The sequence below is a fragment of the Mirounga angustirostris genome, unplaced genomic scaffold (genome assembly GCF_029215605.1).
Source record: "Mirounga angustirostris isolate CCGP_5_RB_7025 unplaced genomic scaffold, mMirAng1.0.hap1 SCAF_3, whole genome shotgun sequence".
Taxonomy (NCBI): domain Eukaryota; kingdom Metazoa; phylum Chordata; class Mammalia; order Carnivora; family Phocidae; genus Mirounga; species Mirounga angustirostris.
The window spans coordinates 118,779,584-118,807,531 of NW_026991711.1; the positions used below are offsets into that span (position 1 = coordinate 118,779,584).

At 41.0% G+C, this 27,948-nt stretch overlaps 1 protein-coding gene across 9 annotated transcripts in view; it reads left to right on the plus strand.

Annotated features, from left to right (window-relative positions):
• FMNL2 (formin like 2) overlaps window positions 1–27,948 on the plus strand; it is a 307,166-nt gene that overhangs the window by 185,012 nt on the left and 94,206 nt on the right. For all 9 annotated transcript variants that reach the window (XM_045868856.3, XM_045868857.3, XM_045868855.3 and 6 more), the window contains 2 exons: window positions 15,675–15,755; window positions 21,385–21,461. In XM_045868856.3, coding sequence (XP_045724812.1) covers window positions 15,675–15,755; window positions 21,385–21,461 — 158 coding nt within the window. The remainder of the gene's footprint in view (window positions 1–15,674; window positions 15,756–21,384; window positions 21,462–27,948) is intronic.

Consider the following 27,948-nt stretch of genomic DNA (forward strand, 5'->3'; position numbering starts at 1 on the left):
CTGAAATCAGGCTGTTAGCTGGATCCTGTTCCCGCCCAAGGCTCTAGGGGAGAGTCATTCCTTGCCTCTTGCAGCTCCCGGTGGCTCACAGGCTGACCTTGGTGTGTGGCTGCAGGACTGTAGCCTCTGCCTCCATCTTTACGTGGTTTCTTCTTTTCTCCCCTTGTCTACTTCTCTTCTGTGTCTCATAGGGACACTTACTATTGGATTCAGGGCCCACCTGGATAGGCTAGGATGATCTCATTCAAGGTCCTTAACTTATTACATCTACAAAGACCCTTTTTCCAAATACAGTCGCATTCGCTTTTTGGGGACATAGATGTATCTTTTTGGGGGGCCACCATTCCAACAACTACATATACCAAGATGTGTAATGATTTGCATAATCTTGACATTCATGTAACAGTCCAAGCTGGTACCATTGACCATTGAGAGTTGAATTCTACCCAGTTAATCAAGGAGCGAGGTGAAGCTGTTTTTATTCATTTGTTTGCCAGAGAGAGAGAGAGTGCACAAGCAGGGGGAGCAGCAGTCAGAGGGAGAAGCAGACTCCCTGCTGAGCAAGGAACCCGATGTGGGACTTGATCCCAGGACCCTGGGATCATGACCTGAGCCGAAAGCAGCCGCTTAACCCACTGAGCCACCCAGGCGTCCCTGAAGCTATTTTTAGCATACAGCTTCAGTTTTGCCCTGAGGTGGTCTCCAATCAAAGGAAGAATGAACATGCACGTGCACGCACATATACCTGGGAGGTTTCCTGAACCAGGCTCGGAAGTCGCCTGAGTCACATGCAGTCTTACTTCATAGGTTAGGCCTGCAAGGGGGATGCAAAATGTAGCCTAGGTGAATATGCACAAAGAGAAAAAACAGGCCTCATAAATGCTGGTCTCTGCCAGGGTTATCAATTTTGATAGTCTGATAGTTTCACTTGTCTTAGGTTGTAGTTAGTATTAAAACTTGTTTTTATTTATGTATTCATTAATTTATTATTGAAAAGCATTTAGTAGTATAGACTGGGGAAAGCAAAGAGAAAACTGAGAGAGTATGGATCTGATTTTCCCCAAACCGGTACCTCATGTAATACTTCACGTCTGGAAAATCGTTGGAGTCAAATGGTCCCTGGTACCAATTTATTTGTTCTGAGTCCCAGCAGTGTGCCCAGCAGGAACTGGCTATAGGACATGTATTTTTGCCACCTTTAAAACAAACAGCATTTTATCTTTGGGCTATCTTTTGCTTGAGATTTTAAAGGGACTGTCTTCCTTTTCTTAAAGTCTCCAAATCTGAGGAAAGGTACTGAGTTAGTTGCTGTTAAAAACAAAGCAAGTTTCTTTCAGTTTCCCTCCTGAAAGCAGAGTTTCCCTTCCATTAAGATTCACTCCGGGTCTCTGATGCCTTGCTTCTAAAACACTGGAGAAGCAATCAGAGGATCAGATGCCAACTCTCTGTATGTTGAGCTGTCTCACATTTCATATTCCTGGAGTTGTGGAAAATTGAGTCTGAAGCTTAGAAGGGGGTTTACTTCTTTCCACTACCAGAGGTTCTCTTCGTCAGATGGTTTTTGTAGTGGGGTTCATGCTGGCCTGTCCCATGGGGATTGAGAAGGGGGGCAGAAAATGGGGGAGAATGTAGGCTAAAGAAGGGGTGAGTTACTCCTTTTTAAACTAATCCTTTTTGGCAGCTTGATACAAATGTTCTGTTAGAAGGGCTGTTCGACATCAACAGCCAAGATAAGAAACCCAGGGTTCAGCCTGATTTCAAGCTTTTAGGTTCTTTTCTGTCAAAATGAACATCCTATTACCTGCCTTCTTGCCTTGTAATACAAATGGAATTGTAGATTCTCCCCGTCACTCCTGTCCTCCTCCCCCTTAAAATTACTTAGTTGCCAAAGTTCTTAGACAACTCCATTATGTTGTGTGAGGTGAATTGTATTGTATGAGCATCTTTTGTAAACTTGGGAATGCTGTTATAGGAAATGAAAAATCATATAGCCAATTTAATGATGTATATGGATAGACTGAAGTTGACCTTTGAAGTAGGGAAGATCATCCTCCATCCTCCATCTTTTAGAAAATAATTTAAGTGACTTATTAAGGTGTATTAGCCAAGAATTTCTAGTAGGTAACACAAATAGAACTCTGCATAGTTTTAACACCTGAACATTTGACTCATAATCTTTGCTGTGGAAGTCTGTGTGTTTAACTTTTCACACACGAAAAAGTCAAACAGCTTTCTGGAAGTTATCCAACAAGTGGTTGAAACAGACACTAAAAAAAATTGTGAAAATTTCTGTGTTCTAAAAAGTACCCTAATGGTTTGGAAAAGTTTTTTTTGAAAAAAGTGCCAGGAGGACCTGGATTACAGTATGATTGTGGCTCTTTTTATCAGCCCATTCATTAATTAAATGATTCAATGAGAACACACTGAGAAGAGTGATGTGCTAGATGCTAGGACCATAGGGGTTCAGAAAACACAATGCTGAATCTTTTAAAAGAGGAGATTGAAAAAAAATAACACATCACCTTAAAAGTAAATTCTGGAAAGACTGAGTGTATAGCAGAGAGCTTTCAGCCCATATATTATCCCCTACTCATCTGTAGCATTCATGGCAGATCTCGATGACCTTTGATGTAAGTGTTTTAAAAGAAGTTATTTTTTGAAGTCATTGGGGGAATTAAGGTGTCTCTCTGGTCTTTATCTCTGTGATATTACATAGTAAAACAGCATTTGAATGATTTCACTGAAATAACAGAAATATAAATTGGTTTTGAATTTCTCATTAGACTGTAGGTGCTAGGAGTGCAGGGAGAGAAGGAAAAAAGTAGAAATATGGTTCAGGTTTTGTAAGGAAAACAGAGCTGTGTTTAGGGGCGGAGACTGCATGTATTCTGTATCCACATGGTGGACTAGACCGTGGCTTGCAGTAGCATCTTTGGGTTTTAGAAATAACCATCATTATGCAGATGCTGGTTACCCTTAAAGCCACTACTAGTTCACTTCACAAGAACTTTGAGACAGCCACTTGGCTGTTGATGTATGTGCTCATAGCTTGAGATGTAACTTCCCAAGTCTCCTCTAAAACCCTGTGGAGTGAACATTTGTAATAGACTGGGTACTATGTTTCTGTATCTGTCACATCCAGCAAGTATCCCCAGCATTGACCAATTTCAAAGGACCTGCTTCCGCCTCCCACTCAGCCCAGTCTGGTCAGGTCTTGTTGGAGAGCTTGATCTAATGATTAATTTTGACCATGTGATCACAGGTTGAAACTACTGTTGGCTTAATCTTGTGATCTGAGGATGCAAAGAAAGACATGATGTTGATTATAGAAGGGTGTGTGTGTGTGTGTGTGTGTGTGTGTGTGTGTTATGTTATGTTAAAACTGAAATTACGGGAGATCTAAGGACAAACCATAAAATAGCCAACGAAAGCTTAATTTTAAGATTCAGTTTTCAGGTTGTTAGCACGCGTTGTATTTGTTTTTATATCTTAAAAGGCAAAATACTTCTGTGTCTAGGAAACTGGGATATGTGTTGGGTGTGGGGAGGTAGGGAGTGTTGGATGAAGATGGTGGATTAAAATTTCATGAAATGACAGTGAAGATAAAGTAATGGTTTGAGGTATGGAGGTACATTTAGAGCTGGGTGAAAAAAACTGACACATTGCAGAATTTTAATCTTTATGAATAATTTATGACATAAATGTTTTGGAAATTATAAAACTAAGAGGTTTACAGGATCCCCTTGGAGTGCTTTATTTTTTGCAAAAGTGTTGGCTGACGAAGTTGACTACATATTTGGCTTGTGGATTTCTTTCTAATTTGGGCAAGTGGAATGAACAAAATATCAAAAACTTTTTAAGAAGAAAGCTGTGCTCAGTAACAAGTAAAATGAATTTAAAGAAATTACTTTGAGATACTGTTTTTTGATCTTCTTTACTGAGGTATAACTTACATATAGTAAAGTTCACCAATTGAGTTTTCCAAAGTGGCTCTACCATTTGCATTCCCTCCAACAATGTAATAGAGTTCCAGTTGCTCCAAATCCTTTACCAACAATTGGGTATTATCAGTCTCATTAATTCCACTCATTTTTATGGATATATAATGGTATCTCACTTTGATTTTAATTTGCATTTCCCTAATGATGAGCATCTTCTTATGTGCTTGTTTGTTATTTGTGTGTCTTTGTTGAAGGATCTGTTCAAATCTTTTACCTATTTTTAAAAGTTGGATTGTTATATTATTGAACTATAGTGTTTTAAAAGTATATATTCTGGATACAAATCTTTATCAGATGTATATCTTGCAAATATTCTCCTAGTTTGTGTCTTGACAATTTTCATAGTCATAAAGTGTTTTTCAAAGATGAAAAGGTTTTCTGATGAAGTTGGATTTAGAGATCTTTTATTTTTTAAGTGATTCAAGTATTTTGTGGCTTGTCTAAGGAATCTTTGTCCAAACTCAGGTCACAAAGGTTATCTCTGCCATGTTTTCTTCTAGACATTGTAAGGGTTTAGTTGTATGTTATGTCTGTGGTTTATTTTGAGTGAATTTTGGTACATGGGATAAGTTAAGGCTGGAGATTCACTGTCCCCACCCCCCATATGCACATCCATTTAAGTACCATTTGTTGAATAGACTGTTCTTTTTTCATGAACTACCTTGGTATCTTTGAAAAACCAATTGGCCATATGTGTATGGTCCTGTTTTTGTACTCTCTGTTTTCTTCCACTGATGTTTATTTCTACCTGTTGTCAATATGGCAGTTTCGATTACTGTCTTAAAATCAGGTAGTGTGAATTCTCCAACTTTGTTCTTTCACAAAAGTATTTTGGCTACTCTGATTCCTTTGCATTTTTATATAAATTTTACAATCAGCTTGTAAGTTCCTAAGAAAAACCCTCTAGGATTTTGACTGAAGTTGTGTTGATTTTGTAGATGAATGTCAAGAGAACTAACATCTTAATATATTGATTCTTCTGGATGATGAACGTGATGTTGCTATTTATTTAGATCTTTAATATCTCACAGAAATATTTTGAGGTTTTCAGTGTATTCTTAGATTTATCCCTAAGTATATCATGATCTTTAGTGCTATTTTAAGTGGTGCACTTAGAAAATAAGTTTACAGTGGTTTTTCCTAGAGAAACACTGTTTTTAAACAACCTCCTACTGCTTCCTTGATACCCATATGGAGAAAGGGTATGTTTCAGCATTTTCAAAACCAAGTTCCATAATTGGACACTACCTTAATGGTTTCTTACTGTAAATAATAGTCATGGGTAAATGAAGTTTAGGTATTCTGAGCTTGGTTCTTAGGTTTAAGTCTATGCCTAAGGTAAATGAAAGCAAGTGGTAAGGGCATGATTAAGACCTAATGACTTTACTCCCAATTTTCAGTCCTTATGTTCTGTTCATAAGGATGCTTTCCTTGTGTGTATCAAACACGTGTCGACTTCAGTGGAAGGCAGCTTCCTTCTCCACCTCTTTCTGAGCCATCTGCTTTGAGGGTTTCCTGCCGTAAGTTACACCCTTTGCAAATATTACAATTCATTCACTGCAGCAAGCACCTCTTGAGATTCTCAGGACCATGTAACTGTGTAACCATGTGGTTGCACACTGTTTGAATTGGGGCACATGAAATTTCAGAGAATCCAATTAGGATAACTGTAGGCAGAAATCTGTAACATAAGAGTTTGCTGTTCTTAAGGTGTGTGTCTGTGTGTGTGTGTGTAATGAAATATTACTCAGCCATAAAAAGAATGAAATCTTGCCATTTGCAATGACATGGATGTAGCTAGAGAGTATTATGCTAAGCAAAATAAGTCAGAGAAAGACAGGATTTCACTCATATATAGAATTTAAGAAATAAAACAAAGAAGCAAAGGGGTGGGGAAGAGGGAGGCAAACCAAGAACCAGACTCTTAACTATAACGGACACACAGATGGTCACCAGGGGATGGGTGAAATAGGTGATGGGGATTAAGGAGGGCCCTTGTGCTGAGCACTGGGTAATGTATGGAAGTGTTGAATCACTAAATTATACACCTGAAACTAATATTACACTGTATGTTAACTAACTGGAATTTAAATAAAAACTTTAAAATATTTTTAAAAATACTTAAAAAAAAAGGGTTTACCATTCTTTCAAATTCTTGAGTGATTGAAAAATACTGGTACTCTTATCGAAATCTTGAAATACCTAATGGTTTCTGCAAGACATCAAAGGCTGCAGCTCCTGCTTCTTTCCCATCCCCCACCCCCACCTTAAAGATTAGGACTTTGTTGTTTTTCTTTTCCTCCCCCATGTTTTATTTGTATGATACATGGTTAGCTCTGGAGACTTTTAAAAGCTTTCCAGCATGTTAATCTTGTTTGGGAAGGCATCCTTAAGTAAAGTTTCTGGACTATGTAGTATGTGGGGGATAAAGGTTTTCATATCCTCATTTTTCAGATGAAAAAACAATGAGACTTGTTTGTACCCCTTGCATTTTTTAGACGAAGAGTATACCCCAGGGATTTTGTAAAATTTTCATGAAATCGTAGATTGTAACTATAGTTTTATAATGTAAGTCTGTATCTTTAAGTATAAGTGAAAATGTTCCAGAGTCTTTGCCTAACAGCAATATGCACATTCTCTTTGTAGACCAAGAGGGATTTAGGTATCCAAAGTAGGAACTACACTCTAAAGCAGTAATTAATTAGTGTTAGTGTACAGAAGGACCTATTTGGGGAATTTAAGAAAATGTAGATTTTTGAGTGTTTGGAATTGCGTCAGGAGAATGTTTGCAATTTAACAAGCATCTTCAATGGCTTTAGATGCTGGTTTTTAGTAGTATATATTTTAAGAAATGCCAAGCTAAAAGAAGAGAAAGCTTTGGCTCATGAGGGGAGAGAATGAAGATTTGAAGATGATACTAAAGATTTTCCAGTATAAATCCAACCTTCCATCACTCTACCCTAGTCCTTAGATCCTCAGTAGCAACAACAACCCTGCATACTAAACACTGCTACCTGTCAAGCACATTCGTGGTTCAGTCTTTCCTTAGGATAACATGAGATGATAAACTTCATTAAAAGCATGACGTTCCTTCCTAACAAATTCAGTTAAAACCATTTCTAAATCGGGAAAATGAGAACTCTGAATAGGATTAAATAAGCCCAATTAATATTATATATTAGGGAGTGAGTTACGGGATTTTTTTTGAGGAAAGACTTTTGAACTAGAAGAAACTTTTGCTAGTCTAAATAAAGGAAATTATTTGGACAGGTCTCATCAAAAGTTATTTTCAGCCTCAGAGTTGTAATGGAACACTTGGAAAGTTGTCCTCTCCGACCAGGAAAATGATTTCATATTCAGAGCTGAAGAATGCTTCAGGGCTCTCCAAGAAACTATGGCTGTGGAATGAATCTGACATGCTAATTTTTTTCAAGTCTAGTGCGGAAATGGCCAACTTTTAAAGTTGGGGATGGAGAAGGGAGGCTTACACAGTATTCATCGTATGTTCCTCCACTATTCAAAACCCCTTATTAACTTTCTGTTCTCTTATACCTATTAGCTTATTATTTGACATCCACCATTGTCTGTTCCAAGGTAGCCATTAGATTCTTGTGCCACTGTCTTTCTTAAACTGTATTACTGGAACCCAGCTAAACCCATTGAAGTAAGTAGCACATTCCCCATGTTCCCCATCTGGAAAACTCCTCTGTCTCCTGCCTCTCACACCCACCCAGGATATCTATACACTGCCTGCCTTTTAAAACTCAATTCAAAAACCACTTTCTCTGGGGAAGTTCCTTTGATCTTCTCTGTTGCAAGGAGCCTTACCTTTCTTTGAACCTGCAGAGGATCACATATGGCTCTTATCATAGTCCGCGTTGTATTACAGCGATGTCCGTTGTGTCTCCCAGATCAGATTTAGTGCTTTAGAGTGAATTTGTTTCATTTTGTCCCTTTTCTTACAGTGTCTTGCATAATGTGTTCTGGATGAATGAAATAATAAAAGGATCAAAAAAAATTTTTTTTTAACCTCAGTAATTTTCAGGTTAGTGCCTGGAAATAGAGACCTACTTGTGATAGCAAGATTTAAGGTGTTCAGAGGCAGGGGCTTACTTAGCAAAATGTTTTCACCCAATAATAACCCCAGGGATCCTCTAAGTCGCAGTGCAGCTGACACTCACTGGCTCTGGTAGTGGTTAGACAAAACTGGACTCTCATTTGAACTTGCTTTCTTGGCCGTCTATTATTTTAAGTAGCTAGAGTCTTAATAACTTCCTCATTTGCTCTCAATTGTCCTCTTTCTTCATACCCATACTTTGTGTAGCGGGGGAGAGTCTGGCAGCCTTTCTGAAGTTCCAGAATTTGTCTTTTTGCGGGGGGAATGTGGAATATGCATTTCCTTGGGGACTCTGGTACTCTCAGTTTCTTGGGGAGTCTAGATCTATTTGTGTAGATGTTGTTTTTATTTGTATAAATCGTTGGCCCTGTGAGAGCTGAGATGTTATGATTACCTTAGTCCTTGTTGCTTATTCTGGCCTTGGCACTCCCGTTCCCCCCCCCACACACACATACATACATGCAGTATTTCTTGGCCTCTGCTGTACTATGTAACTCATTTCTGTCTATATATAATATTAATGTGGTATTTTATTTTTGTCTTTTATTCTCCCCATGCACTTGTGTTAGCATTATCCTTTTTAGAGGGTAAACCCCTTGAGGACTTGGATTATTCCTGTCAACAGAGCTCTGAAGAGCATTTAGCACCAAGCTAAGTGCTGCAAATTAGTACACGCTAATGGCAATGATACTCGTTGTGATTGTAGCTCATTTAGAGACCACAGTTTGCTGACTCAGCCTTGGGAAACGAAGCCCAACTATTTGCAGCTTCTAGGAAGAAAAATCAAGTGTAGCGAGCTTATGTGCACAAGAGCAAAGTCCTTAGAATTTTCACTATCTAAAAATTATTGCAGGGACAGAATAATAAAACATTAATAATGGCATAATGATGGTGACATCTAATTCATCTGTGAGGGTGTTTCAGCAATTTTGGTAGCTCTGCTAAACCAGAGCCAGTGACCCTGTGACCGTCCCAAACGGGGGGAGAAACTCAGCGGTCAGTGTGTCCCCTCCCATGAGCTGTTCATTTCCCAGAGATTTCCTGGATTTTCACATGTCTCGCTATAATTTCTTTCCTTTAACCTCAGAATATTAAGGTATAAGATAAACTTGACTGAAGCTCTGTTTGATTTTGGAGATGCTTCTCCAAATACAATTCATGGAGCGGAAATGCTTGTAACATGCTTGTCCTGAGTCCAGCTGACACCAAATTAACCTCAAGTAATCTCTCATGTAATTATACACATGGATTGAGAGGATTCAAAGGATCAGAAATGTTTTTGCTGGATGAGCAGAGTGCCCAGTTCCAAACTTTTATGCGGAAAGGCTTTCAGTGACAAACTGTATTAGATTTAGGTGGAGAAAGGAGGGCATGGAGGAAGGTTCCAAAGAAACAGTTGAACTGCTTAGAACCTAAGGCTGCCTGCCTGTCTGATGAGCAAGGCCATGTTGCAGCATAGCTGATGAGTTCCATTAACTGTGACTTACCTAATTAACCCAGTGTCTCCCTGTCCCAGCCCCTTCATTGAGTTCCTTTAAAAATGGCCTGGTTTTCCAATTTGGGCTGCAGTAGACTTGAACCCTAGTCATTAAGTGGAATCCAGTAAATGCTTTGTCTTTTCCTTATCTGCAGGGCAGGCCTCTGCACGGCAGGGTAGGCTTCGTGGTGGCCAGCAAGGGGAGGGGGGAGGCTCGCTAGCATAAGCTTTGGTAGACTGAGTTAGTGAGAAATGTGTAGTTATGGAAGTCACTAGGGCAGTTTCAGAACCAGGAGAGATACCATACAGATATCTTCAGCATGGTAGGCTTATCAGCAAATGTCCTTTAGCTATGACATGAGTTTGGCTAATTTATATCTAGCACATATGTATGCCCTGGACAGCGTTGACAATCTCTTTGCTTGCTTTTAAACTTGAAAAACTTACCCCTGATTTATGAGAGATGTGACTTGTCTATGACATCTAGAAGAAGTTTAATTCCTTGGACATTATTAAGGACTGTGTGCCAAGTGTTCTTCTGTATATACTGGAACTCAAAGAAAAATAGAACATGTTTCTACCCTTTTAAGAGCTTTTATTCTATCAAAAGCAAGATGAGCACACTTATTATGATGTCCTAGAAAGAACAAGGATCAGAGAGTCAGAAAGCTCGAGTCTGAATCTTTGATGTGTGTGTGTCTGATTTAAGGCAAATCATTTCATCTCTGAAGTTCACTTCCTCCATCTATAAAATGGAGGTGATCTCTACTTGGATAGAGAGGCTTGAGTGAGTTAAGAGGTCTAGAGAGGGGCGCCTGGGTGGCTCAGTCGTTAAGTGTCTGCCTTCGGCTCAGGTCACGATCCCACGGTCCTGGGATCGAGCCCCGCGTCGGGCTCCCTGCTCGGCGGGAAGCCTCCTTCTCCCTCTCCCACTCCCCCTGCTTGTGTTCCCTCTCTTGCTGTCTCTCTCTCTCTCTCTCTGTCAAATAAAATAAATAAAATCTTAAAAAAAAAAAGAGGTCTAGAGAATGTGGTAAACTGTAAAGTGTCACTCAAAAATAAGTGAATAATGCTTGAAAAACAAAAAGTGCTGCCCTGGATGGAACGGTGATTGTGTTCTTGGGCTGGCATTAATGAAGTCGTTTTTAGCAGTGAGAAGAAATTTTCAGATCATTACTAGAGAAATTAATTTCTAAGAATCTAATTCATTAAAATGAAATACTGGCAATTGACACTGCAGCTTAATGAAGATTCTATGATTATCGGATGGGAGGGTGACCTGCCTGCGCCATGTCACCCCATTGGTCCCTTACCACACCTTGTGTGTTCCCCTGTAAGTTGCACTTTTTTTTTTTTTTTAAAGATTTTATTTATTTATGTGACAGACACAGCGAGAGAGGGAACACAAGCAGGGGGAGTGGGAGAGGGAGAAGCAGGCTTCCCGTGGAGCAGGGAGCCTGATGTGGGGCTCGATCCCAGGACCTTGGGATCATGACCTGAGCCGAAGGCAGACGCTTAACGACTGAACCACCCCGGCGCCCCGTAAGTTGCACTCTTGGTCTAAGGAGGACCTTCCCCGGTAGAGGCGTACCTTTCTTCCGTCAGGGGTGTGTAGTAGCTGCACACCCCTGCCATGGCCTCCAAACCAGCTCTCAGGATCCACGTGTAGGAGAGTGTAGGGTGGTCAAGCTTCCAAGACTACAGACTCCTCCAAATGAGGTGCTGCATGTGGCTGTCTGCCTTTCCTTGGGGGAAAAAGAGTCTGTGATCCTGGGTTTGTTCCCTCCCACACCTAATCCAGTGCAGTCTGTGGCCTAGTGTCCTGAATGTGAAGAAATGACTTTGGGCTCTTTGCGTTGAATGCTTATGGAGAAGGATTAAACACCCAGAGCGATTGTCATTTCCCATCCAGAAACATTTCAGGAGGAAAGTGTGATCACACAAAGAGATAAATGGCAGGGGCGCCTGGGTGGCTCAGTCAGTTAAGCGTCTGCCTTCAGTTCAGGTCATGATCCCAGGGTCCTGGGATCGAGTTCCGAATCGGGCTCTTGGCTCGGTGGGGAGTCTGCTTCTCCCTCTGCCCCTACCCACCCCTCATGTTTGCTCTCCTCCCTCCCCGTCTATCTGTCTGTCTGTCTCTCTCAAAAATAAATAAAACCTTTAAAAAAATTTTTTTAAAAAAGAGCTAAATGGCAGGAGGGCAGGGTGATGGGATGCTGTATGATGAGACGTTTAGAAGGAAATTTGTATTTCAAAAGTTCTTCCAAATGACATCAATTCACATTGACAAGTCACCATGATTAGCGAATATTTTTTATCCCTAAGAATAATAGTTCTATATTGTGGGACTCAAGCTGAGGACTTCATTTAATTAAGCTACTCACGTCAATGATGTTGAGCAAGCACATTAACTAGTTATTGAAAATAGCCTGTGAGATGCAGCAGATCTGGAAGTGAGGATGATGGAAAACTGCCAGCCAAGGCATTTACAGGTTTCAGTGCAAAATCTAAAATTCTAATAGAGAAAAAAAATTGTTAATTTAAATAAATATGATGCCAGTAATCCTTCCAAAGTCCTTCAAAGTGAATGTATTTTGGCAAGGTGCTGACATTCTCCAGTGTGTTCTCCCAAATGTTTCTATTGTCCAAATGGCCGTATTGAAGACACAGAAAGAAAAGGTTTGGTGAGCCAGATACTGAATTTATAAACAGCTCCTTTTGAGATTAGATGAACAACCCCAAGTTTTAGGGAAATGATTAGAACTTTTGTATTCTTTCTCCATACCAGTTTTATTTAAAGCCTTAGACTAGGCTCTGTTTTCTGAGTAGTAGATATAATGTAGACTTACTGTGTTGTGAAGCCTCAGGCTTCTTCATGTTCTGTTTTTGGAAATACGTTAGTAAGTTATTCAGACAAGTGAAAAACGTGACTAAAACAACAGCAAATTTTGATAAGCACGTTTGAAAAAGTATGTATTAATTGTAGACTTTGTCCGTAATTTCAGGGGAATAATTAAAAGGAAAAACTTATAGGACCAATGAATGTATATATTTGAGAAAAAGCTCCCTGGGTCACGACAGTCTTGAGTAGGAAATGAAGAAAGGTGCATTTGTTGCCTGTTATATGTGCCAGGGAACCAGATTTCATTGTTTTATTTTTTTGAGGTGGGGCACGTGGTGGGGGGGGTGGGCAGAGGGAGAGTGAGAGAGAATCTTAAGCAGGCTTCGCACCCAGAGTGGAGCCTGTCGTGGGGCTCGATCTCACGACCCTGAGATCATGACCTGAGCCAAAACAAGTTAGATGCTCAACCAACTGAGCCACCCAGGCGCCCCTAGATTTCGTTATTATAATAAATTAGCTCTTCTGTTGTGAAGACATTGCGTAAAATAACAATCATTAGATGTTTTTCAGCAACTGTCCACAGATTCAAATTTAGGTCTTCAAGTAACTACTATATTAGCCAGAGTTTCATTGAGTTTCATGTATTAGGGACCTTTATGAGGTAGGAGGTGTTTGCTGTAATGGAAGGGAGCACAGTTTGAGTTGTCCCTGGTCATAGGAATTTTAAATATGGAAAATTGGATTGTGTTTTTTTTTTTTAAAGGTTTTATTTATTTATTTGACAGAGAGAGACACAGCGAGAGAGGGAACACAAGCAGGGGGAGTGGGAGAGGGAGAAGCAGGCTTCCCGCAGAGCAGGGAGCCCGATGGGGGGCTCGATCCCAGGACCCTGGGATCATGACCTGAGCCGAAGGCAGACGCTTAACGACTGAGCCACCCAGGCGCCCCTGGATTGTGTTTTTAAAAAGCGTAAGTTTTCTTGATATTCTAATAGCTATTGTCATACACAAGGTTGGAAATAATAACTGGCTTCTAGGTAGCTTATCAGTTCCTTTTTTGGAGTTTTTTGTGATTATTTTAGTCTTCAGCTGGGCTATTGCTAAAGTCCTGTGGCAGTTGGATCCTGAAGTGATGGTGATTTAAAATAAAAGTGGGCGGGGGCTTTATACATAGACCATTTGATAGCATTAGAGATGTCAAATATTTGTGAATTGTTATTTAGAAATTGCTTGCAAAATTTGGAGGAATAATTAGAAATAATATGCTGGGGTGCATGGGTGGCTCAGTCAGTCAACCGTCTGCCTTCGGCTCAGGTCATGATCCCAACGTCCTGGGATCTCCACGAGTCGGGCTCCTTGCTCAGCGGGGACCCTGCTTCTTCCTCTCCCTCTTCCCTGCTCATGCGCTCGCTCTCTCTCTCTCTCTCTCTCTCCCCTCTCAAGTAAATAAATAAAATCTTTAAAAAATTAGAAATAATAGGCTGATCTTTTTTGTTAGCAGCTCTGTTGAGATTCGGTTTATAAACTATGAAATTCCTCATAATTTTTAACTAAAGGGGAAATATAGACAGGTGTCTCACTATAAGTCCCTTCTATGTTAAAGCATTTTAAACAACAAAGCATTATTTTAACTAATAGGGTAATCTTTTTGATAGTAATGAGATGATCTTTTGGCCTTTCTAAATCTGTAAGCAAGCAAGACTTGAGTGGACCAGGGAGATGCTATGGTTCCCTGTGTTGGAGAAATACAAGTTTGTAGAGGATAAACACATGCTTAAACATGCTGACCAGTTGTCAATATTGTGAAATGCTCAAAAACTCCCTTGTGGCATAAGCAATAATCAGGTTAAAAAGAATTACTAGAAAAGCATAGAAGAGACCCTGATAAGAATGGTTTTGATTTAATGACAAATCTTAGTTTTTTCCTTTTAGAGCGGATTCATTTAAACTTGAACATGTGTGTGAAATGTAGCATAGGTCCAGAAACAGTTGTGAAACCTAAGAAGAGCATAGTGAGTAGGATAAAGCTAGTGCCTGTGTAACCACCTTGTGGATGAAGAAATAGAACCTTGCAGCCTCTTGGGATCACTGGGCATTTCCCTTCCCCCACCTCAGTCCTCTGTTGTTTTAATGCTAATCCTCTCTTCCCCCACCCCCTAGATATATAGGTATGTGTCAATAAATAAAATGGCTTATGTATGTGTCCCTACCATTAAAGTTTAATTTTGCCTGTCTTGTGAATCCATAGAAATGAAATCACATTCTGTTTGGCTCAACATCAGGTTTATAAGATCCATCCATATAGAAGCATGCAGTACAGTTTGTTCATTTTCATTGGAATATAGTATACCATTGTATGAACATAATATGAGCACTTATCCATTTTATAGTTTGCAGGCATTTGGGTTTTACCCAGTTTTTTCCTACTGCTTATTATAAGCTGCTTTGGACATTATAGTCTATAAAACCTGATACACATGGGCATGAGTTTCTCAAAGTGTGGTGCCTCCATGCACAGCCTTAGCATAAGACTCGTTAGTGATGCAGATTGTCAGGTCCCATCCCAGGTTTATATTCAAATACCACCTTGGGATATATATTCTATCTTTATATGCTTATTTCAGTGACTGTGCCTTTGCTAAAAATATTTCTGGGTCTTCTAATTTGGAACAGCCTCAGGAACCCATTAATGATCACATACGTTCATTTGTACTCATACAGATAGGCACACGCCTAGACTCATTACTCATTTTTGAAACAAATGGTTTTTTTCCAGTTTGAGTCAAGGTTTCGGTATTTTCGAAGAATAATATTCAAAAGAAAAGGATTTGCCCACATTGAAGACAACCCAGAGTATGCAGTGGACTGAAGACCTACTGAAGGGGGCCGCGGATGCGGGTTGGGCAGAGCATTGTTCTGGAGTGAGGGCCGCGGAGCCCCACAGACACGGTGGGACAGACCACAGAGTAGGGCAGACGCAGGCTCAGATCCATTGGTACCACTGACTAGCTGTGTCTTAGGGAAGTAGTGAATTTCTCGGAGCTTCGCTTTTCTCCTCTGCAAAGCAAGGATAATAACCTTCACTATAAAGATTCAAAACCATTCACAAGCCCTGCAGATACATAAAGATTATCTGCAGGGCCACACCTACTGTGGAAGCATGTCAGCCCTGGGTCTGGTGTGGCCAACGCTCATGCCTTCATAGCTTTCATGCTTTTTACTTTTGTGCTTCCTGCAGGAACGATTCCAGGTGAAGAATCCTCCCCATACATACATTCAAAAGCTCAAAGGCTATCTGGATCCAGCTGTAACCAGGAAGGTAAGATGGATTTGTTTTCACTCTTTGTTGTCATTTCCTCTGGAGTGTGCATTGGAGGGACCTTCCTTCCTCTGCACTACAGCCTCTGCTGGAGCCTCCAGGAAACCAGTCTTGGGAGACAGACACCATGAGAAAACAAAGAAGAAAGCCATCCTTCTTGTGTAAGGATATGTTTGAAAGTGCTTTCCCAAGACGGGCGTCACGTACCTCTGATGGTTAGTGAGTCACTGCCATTTCCAATTACACAGGGCAGTGAGTCCAGCCCAGAGGTGTTCAGGCCCCTGGAAAAGCAGCCTTAGCAAAGGGAATACTTGTCTTTCATGCCTTGGTGCGTTTCCAGAGGCCTTGAAAAATCACTGGGGCTTTGTCATCCCAGCTGTGCACTCACATCCTATGTTGATGCTCTTAGCAGCTTCCCCCCACCCCGGCCTCACCCTGCCCCTGGCCCCAAGAAGGTAAGGAGAGAATAGTTGATTCCATTCTCAACTGACTGTCTCCTTTTGCAAACAAGCTGTGCTTTGTGCAGACACACAATTGGTTTAAACCGATGCCTTGGGGTAAAGCATGTAGCCTGGCACAGCCCTGCGGGCCGGGATCGGTCCTGGGATGTCTCAGCACCGAGCTGTCCTTGCTCAGGATGGGGATGGGCGCTCTTCACCAGAGAGCACTTGTTTTGGGGTTGACCTTCCACAACTCCTGCTTTCAAGGCTGCAGCAAAAATAACTGGAGCTGAATTCCCCCTGTTGTTTTAGGGTGTGACTCATGAGAGAAGAAAGACGCACTTTTCCTAGTTTCCCGCTGTCTCCAGGGCTCTTGCAAATTTTTAAAAAAATCTTTATCTTCTACTTCTACTCTAAATATTCCTCCACGCCCCCCACCCCCGGCTCACTGCCCCCTATCCAAAAAAAAGGCAAGCAAATGAGAACAGCTATTCCTTCCTTTTGGAAGTTTCTTGGCCTTTTGTCCTATGCCTAACACGAGACAGGCAGAAGAAATACCATCTGGGATGATGGTGACAGTGCGCTGTAGACTTGGCCGTCGGCTACACACATGTGACCTGACTCTGGTGCAGCCTCTTCTAAGAATGTACCTGTCGAAGTATCATGATAGCCCCCTCACAAATATGGCTCACATGTGTTTCTTTTCTTTAAAGAGCTTCTGTTCGGGCCCCTAAATGAGACAGCTGCCCAATTCTTACCTCTTTCTTGTCTCCTTCCCCAAGGATAGGGCAGCCTTCAATTTCATCAGATTACAGAGGGTTAAATGAAGACCCTCCCCCCCTCCCCCCGCCCCAAACACAACCCAGGACAAACCAGGAGGTTTTGGGGGCTGTTTCTTTTTAAAGGAGCAGCAAGATTCTCCTTGAGAAATATTTTCAGAAATCCCCTCAACTTGAAACCCTCGGGCTGGACCGCTCGGACCCCGGCCTTGGACACTCTCGTCTGCAGCTGCGTGTTGCCAAAGCGCTGGTGTTTGTGCCCAGACTGAGTGTTCCTCACACACACAGTTCTCTCCCTATTCATCAGACTCTTAGGAGAAAGGAGAGAGTAAGGGAACTCCCCGAGAAGGCTTCTCAGAGGCCGTCCCTGAGTGTGGTAAGGAGGAGATGCTTGGACGGAACAGGAGGCTTTGTCCTGGCACAGTTCCGGTTCTCTTCTGGAACAATTATTCCTCAGTGAAGCAAAGGATGTAAAAGAAATAAGCTGCTTAGTTTTGCTCCATTGCAAATAACTTAATAAAGGACGAAGACAAGGATATCTGTTTGGACTGACCTTCACTTGTGAACTCTCAGCCCCAGACTGCGTGTGTTCATCTGAGTGGCCTCGTTCGGTCCGTGCCTTGCTTTTCAAGTCAGTCATTCAGTCGAGAAGAAAAAAAAAAAATGGATGTTGGCGCAACCACTGGCAATAGGAAATGATCTGTTCGACCGAAGCCTAGAGAAAGGAAATTTTGCTTGGAGTAAGGCAGCGCTTGCAATTAGAATGAGTTTCAGATTCTCAGTTATACCGCGGCAGGGAAGAGGGAAGATTTCAAATCCAGGCTTTCAATTTTAGCCAGTCTAGGCTGAGTCGTCTTCCCTTCACTGTGTCTGGAGTCCTTGAATACTTTTCACTCATTTATCTTTTATACACATCGAATAGATGATATTTAATTTGCTGTCTTCTAAAAAAAAAATTTCATAAGTGTATTCTATTTAGATTTTCTTCTAAATAGTTTTAGATCTGAACCCCTGGAGGGCAGGCATGGAACAGCCTAAATTAGATATCTCTGTGAGCAGGACTCTCCAAAGCAGTCTCTTCATTGCATACCAGGCGGTGCTAGTCTGTGACCTGGGGGGATGTGCCCAGGAAAAAGGCTACATACAGACCGTGAAGAAAGGAGGGGGTTCTCTGCAGGCAGTGCGGTTGTGAAATGAAACCTATTGCATGGATCTTTGGGGGCGCTCATCCCTGGGCCTGCCTTTTATGGGACGGGGCCCAGGGAATGGTGCTCACGACTCGCTGATGGTACCTGCTTCTTGTCGCGGCTCCCCACAGGCACGTGATTTGTCTTTGCAGGGTTTTGAAGCATGCCAAATACGTTTCCGAAGTGCAGAGCATTAGCAATCATTGTTTATGTGTTAGCGAGGTGGATGCCAAGGCTTCTCCATAGCCCTGAGTCCTGCTGGAGATTGCACAGTTCCCGAGAGAACATCATACAGGGGCAGAGTCAGTGTGGTTTTTATCTGTTACCTCGCAGCTGCAAAAGTGTAGTGACTGCCAAGAAATGTTCTCTGCTCCTGGTGTCATTCCTGGTATCTCCTAGTGTTTTGATCGAGGTCCTCTGTTTTGATATATGCCTCTTAGTCCTTCAGCAGATCCTCTTTTGTACCGTGTTGTGTCCTTCAGTGCTGTGCTGGGTGCTTTTGTGGCTCGTGATGACCTTCCCCTAAGGACCCGTGAAGGCCACCGGGAGCCAGTCAGAACTGTGTATGAGGTGTAGCTGGGAACACTGAGCTGCTTTCTAAAGCTCACAGTGGCAGGCAGTCCGAGACTGGTGACTCCGACATGGGAATGGCCTCCCAGGAGCAGTTGTGTGGCAGAGACTCTGCTTCATCAGTAGTCCTCATTGCTGGAAAGCTCTTCGGGAGACACTGGGCTCGGATGTCCCTCCAAAGGATACACGACTCTTCTGTCATTTCTTAGGCCTTTCTTTCTTTTTTTTTTTAATTTATTTTTTATTATTATTTAATCACCATACGTTACATCATTAGTTTTTTTTTTTTTTTTTTTTAAAGATGTTATTTACTTATTCATGAGAGAGAGAGAGAGAGGCAGAGGGAGAAGCAGACTTCCCGCAGAGCGGGGAGCCCGATGCGGGACTCGATCCCAGGACTCCGGGATCATGACCTGAGCCGAAGGCAGACGCTTAACCATCTGAGCCACCCAGGCGCCCTACATCATTAGTTTTTGTTGTAGTGTTCCACGATTCATTATTTGCGTATAACACCCAGTGCTCCATGCAGAACGTGCCCTCTTTAATACCCATTACCAGGCTAACCCATCCTCCCACCCCCCGCCTTTCTTGACAAAAGAGGGGAGTGGCTCTTTTTTCCTTGCATTGGGGATGCTTTAATTTCACATATCTGACTACCTGGATTCTAGCAACCGAGAAAGTCTTTGGAGTTCCTTAAGAATGGCAACCCGGGGGAAACTGTGGGACTCTGTTGGCTTCCCTGGGGCCTTGGTAAGGGGCAGTTTGTTGGGGGTGGAGAGGAGAAGAGGATGACAGGAGCCCGCCCATGCTGAGCAGGGTTCCAATCTTCACTGGGACACCAGGGCCTCCTCCTGGCTCTCCACACCCCACATCCTGCTTTTCCCGCCTTCCTCCATTCCTTCCTGTCCTTGGATGCCTTCACCTTTGGACCTGGATGACTCCATTTCCACTGCAATTGGGGCAGCAGAGGAGAAGGGTCCCTAATATCCTGAGCTGGAATTCTCACAGCCTTTTCTTGGGAGACCGTGTAAAATGCAGGTGGTTTGATTTTGTAGCACAGAGAGCGTAGAACTCTTCTTAGAAGGCATGGCCCATCAAATGTCCCACTTCCAGAGTGGCCTAAAACTTCAGTTACTATAAATAAATGTTTCTGGAAGAAATTGTGTTCCTGAGAACTGATGTGCATCATGACCCAGTGATACGTGGGGGTCATTTAGAGTTGAGAGGATAGAGAAGCATACATTTACTGCCAGAGGGGGATTTGTTGAAGAAAGAAAGGCCTGAGGGAGTTCTGGAAGGATTGGTGGGATTTTGATGGGCCAGGGAATGAGGAAGGGCATTCTGAAAGTAGGAGGGACCTTCCAAATAAAGGCTCATGGGCAGAGGTAACTCTGAATGCTTATTTTTGGGAAATGTTAACATGGTTCTGCAGAAAATAATTAACATAGCAGTCCTGAGATGGCTACCTTAGAAAGGCCAGCTTGCCAGGGTGGCTCTTTGTTGGCAACTGAGAACTTGCATTTCAGGAGAGTTCATACCTTTCCCTGATAAGAATGATTCACTGTGCCAACAACATGGTGTGTGCTGAATGCCTTTTTGCTTGCAGGCAGTCTGGACTTCTGGTGTGTGCCAGGCAGAGAATGCCAGAATGACCAGTCCCCAGTAAAAACCCAGGGCACTGAGTCTCTAATGAGCTTCCCCGGTGGACAGCATTTCACAGATACTATCATTGTGATTCCTCTTGCAAAGGACACAAATTGTTCTTACCGTGAAAATCAGCTTCTAAGAAAGGAGACTATTGCAAGCTTGTATCTGGTTTCTTCTGGACTTCACCCCATGCACCTTTCCCTTTGTTGATTGTGCCTTGTATATCTTTGCTGTAATAAATCTTAGCCGTAACAACAACCATATGCCAAGTCCTAGGAGGAAGTCTTAGCAAATCATTGAAACTGGGACCGGGGGAGTCTTAGGGACCCCAACACTTAGGCATATTGGTGAATATTGTTGTAGGGCAGGCAGAAATAGTCTACTTACTCAAAGACACCTAGTACATGAAATAAATTTTTCCCAGTCCTTTCTTAGAAGCTGATTTTCATGATAAGAACAATTTGTATCCTTTGCAAAAAGAAAGGTGAGAGAAGCCCACTTTATTTATTTATTTATTTATTTATTTATTTATTTATTTATTTAACATTTTTAATTTAAATTCAGTTAATTAACGTATAATGTATTGTTGGTTTCAGAGGTAGAGGTCAGTGATTCATCAGTCTTCTGTAACACCCAGTGTTCATTATATCATATGCCCTCCTTAATGTCCATCACCCAGTTACCACATTCCTCCATCCCCTCCCGTCCAGCAACCCTTAGTTTGTTTCCTATGTTTAAGAGTCTCTTATGGTTTGTCTCCCTCTTTGATTCTGTCTTGTTTTATTTTTTCCTCTCTTCCCCTATGATCGATCCTCTGTTTTGTTTCTTAAATTCCACATATCCGCGAGATCATATGAAAATTGTCTTTCTCTGATTGGCTTATTTCACTTAGAGAGAAGCTGACTTTAAAAGCAGAGATATTTTCATATTGGGGTAAACATTACAAATGGCACTTACAGCAGTTGATAAAATATGTTTTGTGAGAATATGTGTTCTTGAATTCTAGAAATTCAGACGGCGTGTTCAGGAATCCACACAAGTGCTAAGAGAACTGGAAATTTCTTTAAGAACCAACCATATTGGGTAAGTGTGCCTGTTTAACATTTTAGCTTTAAGGCTTTTGGACACTTTACAAAGTGACTGAATCATATCCAAAGAATTAAGCTTCCTTGTTGATCATTAAAAGTTAAGAGACTGAGGTTTAGATGGGTGGAACATTTGTTGGTACTTGAATTGCTCACTGTACAATTATCAGTAGAAGCAGAACAGTCTTTGATTTGGGCTATTATAACAATCCTAAAATTCTTTGCTTGGATGCAGTGATAGTGCTTAGTCTCTTGGGTGCGTAACCATTCCTGGCACATCAGGAACTCCCAACAAGTAATGAACTCTGAGATACTGGAGGATCTCTTAGCCGTCACTGGAGTTCTCCGAGCTCATTAGCTGAAGCAGCTTCATTGTCCTTCCCTCAGTTCCAGAAGGGAAGAGGAGCGGGAGTGATGTCCTCTTACACCCCTCATTGCACTTAGTTGTTCTGAGTCTCTTTGTCCTGCATCCCCCAATTTTTAGGACCGGGAGTGTAAATCCACTCCAGAAAGTAAAGTTTGGGGGATCTCAGCGCTAAGCGTTTCTAAGAGTTTTTCATGTGGCTTGCCTCTAGCAAGCCCAACTTTATCACATTCTCCCTTATTCCTAGAAGAGCATAATTGTACAGTACCTTAGAATAACATGGTTTATCTTCATGGCAGAAGGATACCAGATCTCCTATTTTATAGCTTTAGTTCTTCCTAAAGTACCTATTGAACATTGAGCAAGTGATTTAGCCTCTCTGCACTTTCTTTGAATTTAACAGTGGGAAGACTGTAGATTTTAGATCCTTCAGAACTTTCTCCTGTGACACTCTTTGCAGGTCTATTGGAAATGAAGTTTTGTATGTTACAGTATAGTTTTAAAGATTATTCTGTAAAATAAATATACTACATAAATAATAGTTTACTTCCACTTCAGACTGTGTTAGGTATAAGCCAATAAAATGGTTAATTTGCACAGTTATTTCAGAATAAGCTTTTTTAAATTGTGGATATGCAAGGCTGATTGATATGTGATGAAGCTTGGGTGAGAATGTTCATTTCCTAAAGGATAACTTTGCACATAATGTCCCCTTAAGAATGATGTATTTGGAAAATAAGTGATTTCTGTAGTTGATAATCACTTTGAGAAAATGGGCTGTCAAACAGTAGATCATAGAATCATGATTTTAGAACATGATTTTAGAATTGGAAGAGAAATTAAGGATTCCCCAGTTCCTCCTTTTACAGATGAAAAGCATTCAGGACCAGAGAAGGTGAGTGGCTCCTGTGAAGTCCACGCTGTACAGCCCAGGTGCTGGGGTTCAAAATGCTGTGTTCTTTTTCTTATGTAGTTAAATCTGGCAGTTCTTCCCTGGAAAGGAAGTAAGGTAATCAGGGCTCTGGGATCAGAGCAATGAGGCCTGTCTTTTGGGGGTGAAAATGGTGGTGATTTAATATAGTTGGGCATCCAAGCTTGGGAAATTCAAATACTTTCCAATATTTGGGGATCAGGAACTAGATTCCGTTTGGTAAGGCCCAAACCCATGTTGTTGGCACTTCTTACGATGGTGGAATGAGCTGCAGCCAGGGTTTCTACGAATTGTCGAGGAGAATTTCTTCAAGCATTGCTGAAGTAACATGAAATTGACCATCACATACCAAAGCAAGACAGTCATTTCCAATACAGAGTTGGCTGAATAGAAGAGCCCTGGTTGGGAGGGGGCCAGTGCAAATCTGTAAGCAATCGGAGTGGTGTGCTGTTTTGGATGCTATAGGCATGTTGAACGATTCTCACATTTCTTTCATCTTTAGCATCTGAAGTTTCCCTTTGTCTACCACCTCTGTGCAAGACTTTCTGCAAGCTTTGGCTTTAGCAGCAGAAACATTCATGGAGGTGCATTGTCTGGTTGTATGCAAGCATTTATTAGCATGGCCTTATATGGAAGGAAACCACGCACCAGGGTTTTGACCTATCTCGACTGTCCTGAAAACCTAAGCAAGCCTGCACTGGACTCTAACTCCGATGGAAACTAACACGCTTGACCTCGTTTGATTGGGAAATCTTCTGAATTACTCAGTAGTGTGAAAATAATCAATTACTACAGTGAGGAATTCTTGGAATGCAGTGGGCTATCTAAGAGATTCATAGATTTTATTGTACTTTCTTGAGGTACCATAATAGAATGGTAATTGGGTGCCCATTTATTTTATGGAAAGAGAGATTGTGGTTCAGATTTTTGCCATGCCCTTGACTAGTTATTAAATAAATTACTTAGATAAAGTGCATAAATTCTTTGTATTTATTTACCATGTGACCTAAGTTAACTTCTCATCTATAAAATGAGGATAATAATATTTGCCAATAGGAATGTTGCAAGGTTAAATGAGATAATTTATAAAAGACCTAATATAGGGTCTAATACATAGTAATTACTCAAAATGCGATAACTATTGTTGTTAGGCTTGTTGAAAATAATAATAATTCAATAGTATGTATCTCTAAGGAATTCCATACAGAGATTGTTACTTTCTCTGTCTGAAATGACCCTGACACCTAGGAGATTGTGATTCCCAGAAATTAAGAGGAAGAATTACATTTAAATATCTACTTGTCCTGAAGAAGTTATTATTGGCACACGCTTGTGTTTTAAGCTTAAAGTCTGGGGCTTTGCTGAGCATAACATTCCAAGCTACAGCTTTGTCAAGCAAAGAGTTTGTTCTGAGTATTGATATAAGCCTAAAACTCTGTAAATGGAGCAGTCTTCTGAGAAAGAAAATTAATTTTCTGAGCCAAATTGAAATAAGAATTGGACTAGAAAAAGTCTTATTCACTTACTCTTAGGAACTATAATAAAAGAGAAGAATTAGATTAGGACTAATCCAAGCCCTTGAAGGGACTTGAAAGGAGCCAAGCCCTGTGAGAACACATTGGCTGTGCGGTGTGAGTGGGCCGATGTCGTGATATTTTGTATGTCAGGCTGATAAGATTCAAGGGGTGGTGATGGTGGTGAGCTGGATAGGTTTATGGGCTTTATTCCATGACACTGAGGTATAGTTTATCTCTCCTTCCAGGTACTTTATTTTAATAAAATTCTCCATTATGATAGAAAATTGCTTTTCATCCTGAATGCAAGAACATAGAAGTTCTGAAAGATGTTCATTTCACTTTATCTCATTGGAGCTGAGAGAATGGGCCTGAGGTTGTGGGAGGAATGTGCCAGTTGGCAGGGACAAGGTTTGTACAAAGGGGAAGGAGCCTGGAAACTCTCAGTGAAGGTCTGTCTTCCCTCCTGCATTTCCCGGTACCTTGGTGACCTGGTGCTGTGCCAGGCCAAAAAATAAGAGACAGAAGAGTAAGGCTGGTTTTAACAGGTATACAACATGTTTGGGGTATGTGTGTATCAAGCTACCCTATGATTAATTCATTCTTAGATGTTGATTCTTAGAAATCCTCAAGATTACAATCTTATCATTTATTAAACATGTTCAGTGTGTTATTTCTTACAAAAATCTTTTTATTATTGGCCTTTACCTCTGAGCCCATGTTTTATAGATGAGGAAACTGAGTCACCTATTAATTATCTTGCTCCAGTCCACATAACTGAGAAGCACTGAGATTGTTCAGATGTTATCTAAACTGGGAGTTACTAAATTTTTTTGATGTCAGGACTCCTTTACTCTCTTAAATTATTTTGAACCCTAATATGCTTTTGTTTATGTGGGTTTTTTTCTCTTAATGTTTACCATATTGGAAATTTAAACTGATAGATGTTAACTTTCCTTATTCAATAAATTTTAGTATTTATTTTAAAGTAAATAATGTAAATATATAAATACATAATAATAAACATAGCACAGACAACATATTTTGTGAAAAATATTTTCCAAAGCAAGAAGGAAAATTAGTGACAAGGGGGGGGGGGCATTTTTACAAATCTCTTTAATGTCTGGTTAATAGAAGGCAGATGGATTCTGATTTCTTTGTCTGCATTTGATTTGTTGTAATATGTTGTATATGTATGTGAAGATGTATATGAAGAAAACCTGGCCTTGCATACATACATCACTTGAAAAAAGTAGTTTTTAAATAACCTTTTCAGATTGTTGTGGATATTCTTCTTTGATAGTACACCATCCTTCAAGGAGCGGTAATTTCTTAGAGTTACTTGCAATGTAGAATCTGAAACGTCATCAATGAGCTTTTGTACTTTGTTAAACTAAAACTCATTGTGCTGTTTTGAAAATTGAATAGGTCTTTCTACCCAGGCGTAATTTTGGGTAACATCATGAATTGGTCATTTGGAAAATATTGTTTCACTGAATTATTCTGATCTTTCAAGAATTGAGACATTTTATTCTACAATATAAAAACAGTTGCATTCATTAATAATTACCAGTCTCATCTGAATATCCTTTAAGTATTGGGAAGTTGTCAAGCTTGTGCTGGTCAAAGCAAGTGTTCCAAAATTTTCATTTTTTTTGGTAGAAACCTCAAATTTTATCATGGATGACAAATACTGTCGGTTGTTTTCCTTGAAACAACAGGCTCACTTCATTCACTTTTGAGAAAATGTCTGCCAAACACCAAACAGAATAACCACAGTTGTTAGTCATTTTCCATTTCATATGTAAAAAAAAAAAAATAACCCGAAAAACACACAAACCAAAAAAAAAAAACCCAAAAAACTCGTTCAGTGTGTGACTCAAACAACTGCACAGGTGCTTTTCCTGGAGACAACTGTGGTACTAGGGTAGGCAGCAGAAGTGCTTCATTTGGGCTTTCCATTTTGTCACATAGAAAATTTAAAAGAAGTAAACTCAAGGGACAGGCGTTAATAAAAATCCATAATTTTCATTGCTTCATTAAGGACCGTTTCAAGTGAAGCTGACTTTTTGTTTGCCTTGCAAGTGCTTGGGGTGAGAACACAATAAAGAGGTGTAGTTTTCGTCAGCTGCAGTTTTATCCACCATTCCTTTTGTACTATCTGTGCAGGTTCCAGCACTGTGAAAAGCCACTACTATCTTAATATTTTTATGAAAATCGTTGTAACTTCACAAACCCCTCAGAGGGTCTCAGGGCGCCCTGCTGATGTGTGAGCTGCACTGAGAACCATCTTGTGATGCTGTCTTGCAGAATAGATTTGGTAGTTTATGCTGAATCTGGGGGATGCTTACCTTCTTTCTCTTGCTTCTTGAGATTTTCTTTTCGTGATTTTTCAGCAACTGCGGTTTCCACCCTGTGTTAGAAGCACCTCTCTAAGGAGACAGAGAAAGGGAGTTCACCCCTTGTTCCTTTATCTTGTGATCTTGGGTCTGCTTTGTTTGATCTTAGAAATTTGGAGCCAGAAAGGTCCCTTGAGACTTCATTTTCTAGATCAGAACAGTGAGATTCTAAATTGGCGGTGGGGGGAGAGAGAAGCCAGCAGCTCTGAAACAGCTTTGACCTGTCGACAATAAAACAGTGCCTTTTGCGTCTGCACTTAGATCCCTTCCTTGAACAAGATTTTTTTTCCAGAGCTATTTTTCATTATCATGGTTTCTTCCAGCTCCTGAGCAGCTGATTTGGAATTTGCCTAATTCAAATTTACAACATATGGTAATTACCCTGAATCTGTGGGGGTACTCAGTAAGTGATGCGTGCTGTTGGAATCAGAAATAATTCTAGTTCCCAAAACCTATCAGCATCCAATTTGGAATGGTGTGCGTATTGGCAGTATGTGAAAAAGTGTGTGTAGCATGCACAGAAGTGAAAAATGGAAATAAGTTACTAGAGGAACCCTAAATTTATGATATGTCATTGCATGATCACCTGCATAAATCTGCATAACGGGACATCCATTTTTTTAAATGCTTTTAAAGATACAGCTTTGAAAGTTGCCCATTTTTCATCTTCACCCATTTTCTGTCTATATTGGTTTCCTTTCCCTGGAAGTTGACTCTCACCTCTGTTCTCTCCCACACAGAATATCCCAAGTGTGGCGGGGACAGGGATTGAGGGGACGGGGGGAAATGTGAAGGCTTTGTTTTCCCTGTAAACCCATAGACTTTTTGCTGCAATGACTATGCTAACCTGGTATCATTTGACAGAGGGGATAAGGTGGTCAACCATGGTGGGTTTTTATCTTACTCTTTTCCTAGATCACCTAGGGGTGTCTGGGCCAGATCAAAGACCCAGGGAGCAGCTCGGGGCTTAGAAAAAGAGGGTTAGCTGTGTGAAATCAAACTTCTCAGAGGCAGGACATGTCACACTCCAGCCGCCTTGTTAGGGACCGTGTGGCTTGTTCCTGCCCTTTGAAAGTTGTGTTTAAGGCACTTACGCTCAGTCAGCAAGTGAGGGTGGAGGAGCCTATGAGGGCACTGAGCTGAAGAAAGAGAAGCTAATGATAGTCTTTATCCCTGAATCAAAATCTATGCACATTAGCATTTGGAGTCAAGACAATTGTGGCTCTGAATGTACTTGGCTCTTCCTGCCCCCCCCTTCCTTTTTTTTTTTTTTTTGG